At 44.0% G+C, this 8,143-nt stretch overlaps 1 protein-coding gene across 1 annotated transcript in view; it reads right to left on the reverse strand.

Annotated features, from left to right (window-relative positions):
* Positions 1-7,666, reverse strand: part of LOC119094678 (zinc finger protein 2) — a gene marked incomplete in the record, with an annotated part of 30,365 nt that extends 22,699 nt beyond the window's left edge. The window contains 5 exon segments of the mRNA XM_037217736.1: positions 388-485; positions 4,129-4,262; positions 5,936-6,060; positions 6,752-6,938; positions 7,448-7,666. Coding sequence (XP_037073631.1) covers positions 388-485; positions 4,129-4,262; positions 5,936-6,060; positions 6,752-6,886 — 492 coding nt within the window.
* Between the last annotated feature and the right edge of the window lie 477 nt (positions 7,667-8,143).

An 8,143-nucleotide genomic window follows, 5' to 3' on the forward strand; every position in this document is an offset into this window, starting at 1 on the left:
CCGTGCGAGATGGGAAGCCATCAGCTGCCTTCAGTAAATCCTCATCTGAAGCCGACAATGCCAAAGGATCAGGCTTGATATCATCAGGAACGTCTGAAAAAGCAGCATTGTAGATCGCTAGAAATCGTCATAACGCATGTCATCTTTTACAGCCATTTCGGTCGGGCTGGGGAGCTGAGAGACAGCCTCTAGCTTCATGATGAACGCAAGCGATTCGTGGACTACTAATGTAATTCTAACGCACCGCGTACGACCCCAGCAACAGATAGTTGTCATCCCTGACGGTGTTCCGTTGGGTAAACGAAAACTAGTGCGTAGTTCTCCTTTACGGTGATACTGATGCCAATCCATACGACCGCTTTTCATAACTGCATCTCAGTTCGTACCTAATACCTCAGTTGAGCCACCGACAGCACTCAAGACATCCACTTGTGAAGGTGACAATGTCAGCAGATCTGGCTTGACATCAGGTGTGACATCAGGACCTACAAAAGTATTGGGAGTGAGCAATACTTAAAATGGTCCTAAGGTCAACAGTTCTGTTAGCACGGGAAATGGAAGATGAAAACATAAATATTGACATGTCTTGAAGAGGGTCGGGCAGGCATTATTTATAGTTGGGTTAATTTTTAGCCCAGCCAGGTCTTAAAGTCCAGCCCTTTTAACTTCTTGTATGAGCCCGCTTTTATAAAATTAATCATAGAGGCTAAACTTTCTTTCCCTTCATTTTCATGGCAACCACGGGACACTCCTTTAACTCCTTTTTTCTGATCTATCAGGAAATACTCAGAGGTGGGTGATAAGGGGGGGGGGGGGCTGGAAAAGGGAGGTCTGCGGTTTTAGTAGTAAGAAGAATCGCTAGGACTGCATTGCTGTGCAGATATGCTGAGATATGCGGCTGTGCCAGCATGCTGCAGGCCACCAATACCTTCATTATCATAATTATGATATTCTTACGTTTAGATGATAAGGTGTCCATAGAATACTCCTGTTCGGTGATTGGACATGGTGTTGAATATCGTAAAAACGTTAGTTGAATTTACTAAAGAAATACGTAAGTTTTTACATGTAAATATAACATAAAATCAAACAAAGATTCAATCTTGAAGCGTCCAACACCAGTATGTACGATGACAATAACACAGCGACATTTCAGAAAGCTCTCATCATCTTCCTTCAAAATATCATAATTCCTATAATTGTACGATGACAATAACAGCCAAATTTCAGGAAGCTCTCATCATCTTCCTTCAAAACATCATAATTACTATAATGACGACAGACGTCCGTCTGTCACCCTGGCAGCACGATACTGACGCACCAAGGCCATTCCGATGAATTACAAACGTTTGCTTCTTTTCACGTGGAGTGTGCGCAGGAGGCTACGCGCGTGCGCCGCCCTTGGTGCGATAGCCATGTTGCACTCGGTGGAAAACTTCTCCCAGCCGGACGCAATGAGAAAACTATTGACATAATCACATCAATAGTGCTCAACACCCACCGCCTTATAGTTAAAGAGTTGTACCAGAAGTTGTTTGTCCATTTGGGGCTGCAGAGAGTCCGTCAATGGAATATACTATAACAAATTTGGGAAAGTGCTTGCTGTCATATTCTGCATCTGAACCCCCCCCCCCCACTCCCCTTCTCGATCGATCAATACGCACGATAGAACCATTCTGGGGGACAATACAGACGCACTTCACACGCGGCTGCGGTAAGACGCTAGCAATCGAAGCAAAGCAGTGTCTCTTCAGAAAAACCACGCGCCTCCATTTATTACTTACTGCCTTTAAGCGTAATTTCTATAATCACCTTGGGGCGCAATGGATCTGGCTTTTTTTCCACAGTTCTGCCAAACAACTATTTCACACTCAAGTTTAAAAGGACCGTGGCTATGAATGGTGAGCATGAAAACTAATAGCAAAACGCCTTTCCGCAATACAACATCCAAACGATCCTCATCGGTGTGGACAACAAACGTGCGCTTACAAGAATGTTCCTCGACTGAAGGACTTCCGCGGACATTCCAACTGCAAACCGTGTCGCCATGATCTCATCTGGTCTGGTTATTTCAGTCATCATTTAGCCATCTAAACGCGGGGTGGAAGAGCCCAGCCGTAATTACGGTCTCGGACGCATGAGCGAGAGCTGCTTTTCAATTTGTACATAAACCGTCCAGCGCCAAGGTCAAATGGAGATGACCTTGGTGGTGAATAAGCGCTTGGATCGATTTTTGCGTTGTCTTCGACAGTTCAAAATGCCGACAGTGCAACGACAGTGCAACAGTGCACGGACAGTACAACGAGACAACCGTCAACCACCGCCGCCAGTCACGTGGTCGCCGATTTGCATGTGAAACTGGTAAGCCGGTTGAAACTGAAACTGTGAAACTGTGAAACTGTTGAAACTGGTTTCCGCCGCCTGGTCACCGCGCCGATTGGGCAGACCCAGACCCCGCCGCCCACCGCGGCGGGGCCCAGGCCCACCTGGCCAGGGGCGACATGCGTTGTGATGCCTTTCAAACCAAGCCATGACTGATTCACTGTTACAGATAATTGCTTGAAACTTGGTTCAGGCACCATCCAAAGTCGCACCTAAGACACCTCTCAGATGTTTTCATCACTTTGCGCCTGATACCAACAAATGTTAAACACGCACTCTGGGTGGGGGGGGGGGGGGGGTAAATTGACCCGCGAAGTGTTCCCAGAATTGTTTCCAAACGGCATAGCTGAAGACAATTCAAAAGCGGATCGTCTGACATCAAAAATTTAGATGTACCTTGGAAGGTCGCTGACCTATGGCAGGCAGGGCATGGTCTCAGCGAAGGCACGTCCTGGGGAATCGTTCAATCCGATCAAACAACAGAGTGTTAGACGAGGCCATACATCTGTGATACTTTCGTAGGCAACACAACAACTGAATACACAAATAGAGTTGACCTAGGGTCAGGTATGAAGGTCAGACCAAGGTGAAAACCAACCTGTTTTATTACCCTCGGGTTTGCTGTATGGACTGGTTTCTGGTGCTCATTTCAATCATATCGATAGCAGGAACCGCATTATACACCTTCCATGGACTTCCTACAGGTCAGAATATGTCAGTGACCCAAAATGACCCATGTCAATATTTTGTTGTTAGGAACATACTGCCTGGCGTAATTTTTGTCGCTGATCCAAATGCAGAACTCAACAGTCTTGTATCATTTCGGTCATCATGACCTTTAAAAGGCAAACAAGGCCACTAACCTTATCTGAGCGTGTGACATTTTGCTTAGAACAGTTGCCTGGGTTCTACGGGCCCTTTGGAAAACAATCCATAATTTGACCTTGTTTGACCTTACCTGACCCGAAGGTCATGACCTACGAACCTCAAACTTTGACCTAAGAGAGTTCACGTACAGGTCAACACACTCTGTGAATTTGGTGTCTCTAGCTCTCTTAGTTCCCAAGATTTCAAAAGGGGGGGAGGCCAAACTGAACCCCACCCAAGCGAAGGGTATCCAACCGGCCACCCGGGCGCGTGTTGATATATTTCAATCAAATTTTTTGTTATTTGACATGCCAATATTTCAATGCGCAATATTGAAACAACGCAACGACACCCGGACGCGTGCTAAGATACTTTGATCAAAATTTCTGTTATTTGACATACCAATATTTCAATGCGCGGTATTGAAAAAAAAACACAACGACAAATCATAAGGATTATAGACTAATTCGCTCACATTTTCCGTTTAAAGATATAACATATGTTCTTTCGTTCAGCTTCTGTGCCAATTTGTCAACGGTACGCGCTTTTGTCGAAAAATTGGCAAACAAGACATCGCTCAGACGTCACTCACGGCGGATTTATTATCATCCCATAGTTAACATTTTCGCAAAAGGCGAAGACCTCATCAAAAAATTCACCTAAAAAAATTAGCGGCGATTTTTCGAAGCGTTTTCGAATAACCGTGAGAATGTCTTATGTCAGGACGTTGATAACCATACCAATAGGTGATGACACCTTGTGACCACCACTAAAGGCCTGCACACCTCCGATATAAGGTAATGTAAAGTAGCAAACGCATCGATTTTCAAGTTCCAAAAATCAGTGTGCAGTCATCTGTGACTCCAGCACAAAACTTACCCATAATTGATGGTCTGTGGATTGTTGACATTGCGAAACCACACATGAACTGCGTAGTATCCGTAGTATCCCTGGTCTCAGCATCTCCACCATGCGGCAGTGACTGGTAACTCCCAGTCAGCACTTCATATGGTCTGCAACATGCATGCGATTCATGGCATTGTCGTCCAACAGACATTTGTGATAGTGGCGATTTATTCTGCGGGTTATTCAGCGTTTTATCCAGTAAAGGAGTACGATTTCTCTGAAAGCACGTCAGGTGATCAATGGTGGCAAAGCCCATCGCAAATCACGCATTCTTTGCAATATGGGGTGCCCCTTCAACGCTAAATTTGATGCCAATTCACGGGGAATTAAGCATCACCGAAATTTACGGCGTGATTTCGACTTTTTCAGCATCAGAATATTTACCAACGCCATTCAAGAAATAGCGTCAGCCAAAAAATCCTGACCTATCAGGATCACCCTTCGAGGTCAAAATCACTCAAATCGCGGCAAACCTCATTTTACCAAAAATTTTCAGTCGCTTTGAACTTTTCAAGCAACGGAATACTCACAAGTGCAAGAACCAGGGTCTTTCAAAGTCATCACAACTCAACGTCACCTTTTAAGGTCAAATTCGCGCTCAAAAGACCGGGAATTACATACCACCGAAATATTAACGGTTGGTATCAATTTTTAAACAATCAAAACATCTATCAAAGAAGAATCACTTGTCAGCAAAAAAAAAAAAATAGAAAACACACGATCACCTTTCACGGTAAAATGAAGGCTCACAGGGGAACAATACAAAATTTCCACTTTTCAAGCTTCATTACATTCACCAACGCACGAAGTGGCGCTCGTAACAAAGCCCTGATCCCTCAAGTTCACCATTTAGGTCAAGTTAAAGCTCAAATGGTTGTGAGCTACATCCCACCAAAAAAATACCCGGTCAATTTTGATTTTCAAGCACCACAACAATCCAGAGAGGTTGGACAGAACAATGATTGAGAGTCAATTGACGGCCGTTGTCTGGAAGTGGCGCTCACGAACGCCAGATGTGAACGCCTCGGCAATTATATTTTTAATGGCCTTTACCGGCACATGACTAGAAATGACAGGATTTGAGTGACGCTATGGAGGCATCATGAATGCCAAGGTGACTTTAAAATACCCTCTCTGAAATACTCCCGCACATTTTTGCAGGCGCGTGGCTCGGAAATTACAAGGGTTTAAGACCTTTCAGACGTCTGTTTGACTTCAAAACTGCACATTTTTTTAGAACTCCCTTTATGCGCTATTGATCATTCTGGTGCTTAAAAGTCCGAAATCAGTTGGTAATTTGAAAGTCACAACGAGCCTCCCGACGTTTAAGCGTTAATTTGACCATGAAAAAGTCCTGAGCGTTGGGTCCTTTGAACGGACACTGGGCCTTGAGCTGTTAAGTAGCCTAATACTTAAAAACAGTTACCATCAAATTCTGAATTTTCAAACATTAGAATGTGCACCAAAGCAGCGAACGGCGTCACCCAGTTATTTTCGGTGTTCTTGTCCCGTATCTGATCACCAGACCCGTTTTCAGTGAAATGAGAACTTGTCACTGAAAAATGAGCTGAAAAAAATCGCCAACTTCACAGACATGCACAACATGCACACATTGTTTCTGGTTCAGCAATGAGGTTTTTGCATTCCTCAGTTTTTCTGTTTTTTCTGTTTCTCTGTTTTTGCATTACATTGAAATCGTGGTCTGATCCTACATCTTTTCACCATTGCCACTTTTCAAAAGGGAATAAACAGAAAAAGGAGCAGTATGATTTTTACTCACTTAAAGATTTCCTGGCTTTTGAATCCTGGAAAGTCATATGGTGGTGAAGGTGGGCGATCACAAAGATGTGTTGCTTCTTGGGCATTTAGACAGTGGGCAGCACAGCTTCTCCATGATGCAGTCTCCTGTGGAAAAGCAACCATTCTGAGAGTAATTGGGGGGCAATGAACATGTGGTGAGCCCACAAACCATGCTTACCTTCGCACACCCTGCATTTGTCATAATGATCCTTATTTTTAGAGACCCTGCTTGGTGCAATGCTGAAATATTTTGAATATAATAGATAAATAATATAAATATATGAACAAAAAATATAAAAAACAAATTACAAAAAATAAAAAATTCATGAGCATGGTACATTTTGTATTTGATGTTACCTATCTATTGGTGTGCAACATCTTTCCTTGCATGGTCATCATACATACATGGGAATTCTCTGACATACATGAAAGTGCTGGAGCCTCCAGCCTGGACAATAATTATAAATAAGAAGACACAAACAACAACATGTGTGTCATTGCGAAATGTTTAGGATGTATGCAGTGCATCGATGATATACTCTCAGGTAGATGAACTGAAAGCATCAATAATACCAGTGTTGACTGCAGTTCAATGATATCTTGCTTGCCTGAATTACCTATCCTAAAAGCACATCATATAAAACTAAGATTTACACCCTGGACAAAAGCAATGCATCATTATTTTCTAAGAATCAGTTTTTCATATTTCAAAATATTCTTACAGCAAATCTCCAGACACATACCAAACAGTGTGAAGTATTCCACACAAAATATCTGGCACAAAAGTACAACACACCTTTAGACACATGGACGCTGGCAATGGTGTGAGCACCACTGAGCATCTCTTGATCTGACTGGTGCCTGTATATTGGCCTGTATGCTGGGCACGGTTCTTCAAGCGTGGCTTGCTCAGGTCCTCGGAGCCAGCCATTCCCTTGAACTCTTGTCGATCAGTGCCTAACTTCAAAACTTTTCAACCATAGCTGGATCAAGCAGACAATTTGTCAATATTCCATTCAACCACACTCAGTTGACAGTCGCATACCCATGTGCACCTCCACACACAAGAGGCATGAAGAAGTATCTTTTATTTAAAGTCCAACCAATATAATTGCCAGAGCTGGCTTTTGTGAATGCAAACTTATACACCTCATAGTTAGGGTGATGGAACATAACCATAAGCACTGGGGCAAAAGGAAGCAGAAGCCATGCTACATAGTGTTATGCTGAGAAAAACGGAACTACATGAAAGATGCACTGATAATGGCTGCTGTGAAGTCCTTCAGCATTTGGCCACTTCGGTGGGAGATGTGTCAAGTACTTTCTTCATGTTTTTACACTCCTGACTTGAGGTTTACTGCCTGTAGACACTGCCTCTCGGTCAGGGTGTACTTTCCTACCTCATGTTACAAAAGAGCATTGTACATCAATCGTTGTTTTCAAGGCAGAAAATATCATAATTAATCGTAAAACAGATCATCTATACTCTTACCTTGGAACTTAACCAATTACGACACCGAACATCCAACCGCCGCAAACACACAGCACCCGCGACACCGGCGCCATTACTGTGCGCGGTCACATTACTGCGCATCAAGCAGCATCAAGAACCATAAAAATGTACGGGGCCAAGGTAAAAAGAATCACGGCACTCGGCGAAAGAATTCAGTCATATCTCCGAAGCACCAGACGGACTGAAAACTACACCCACAGATCACCACTTTTTTGCATGAAGGCTGCCGCTATCCGCGGAATTTACCCCAATCGAGGCTTTCGAGCTTTTGGGCCCCAGTAGGCACTTAGACTGGGCTCCGGCCCGGGTGATCGCATGACAGGAAAAAATGATCGCCTCAGGGTAGCCTAGGACGGTGAACCGAAGCTAGCGCGTTTACATCTCTCACTTACCTGACTGAGGTATCTTTGAGGAACGGTCGGGTAAAACAGCGCAGGAAGCTAAGGTCCTCAAGCTCCTCGGCCGGGGCTCCCGATCAAAACATGGCCAGGCTCATTCACGCGGCTCCACCTAACAGGAACAGTCAAGTCAATGCACACTGAGGCCAGGCCACTTACCAGAGTTCGGCTCATCACAAGCCTTCACAGAGCGGTAAAGACATGGTCAGATTAAACAGAAACAGATTTCTCTTTTGTTTAACATGAACATATTTATGTTCAAATCGAGCTGAATCAT

This window comes from Pollicipes pollicipes, unplaced genomic scaffold, assembly GCF_011947565.3.
Source record: "Pollicipes pollicipes isolate AB1234 unplaced genomic scaffold, Ppol_2.1 Scaffold_1600;HRSCAF=1878_pilon_pilon_pilon, whole genome shotgun sequence".
In the NCBI taxonomy this organism is placed as follows: domain Eukaryota; kingdom Metazoa; phylum Arthropoda; class Thecostraca; order Pollicipedomorpha; family Pollicipedidae; genus Pollicipes; species Pollicipes pollicipes.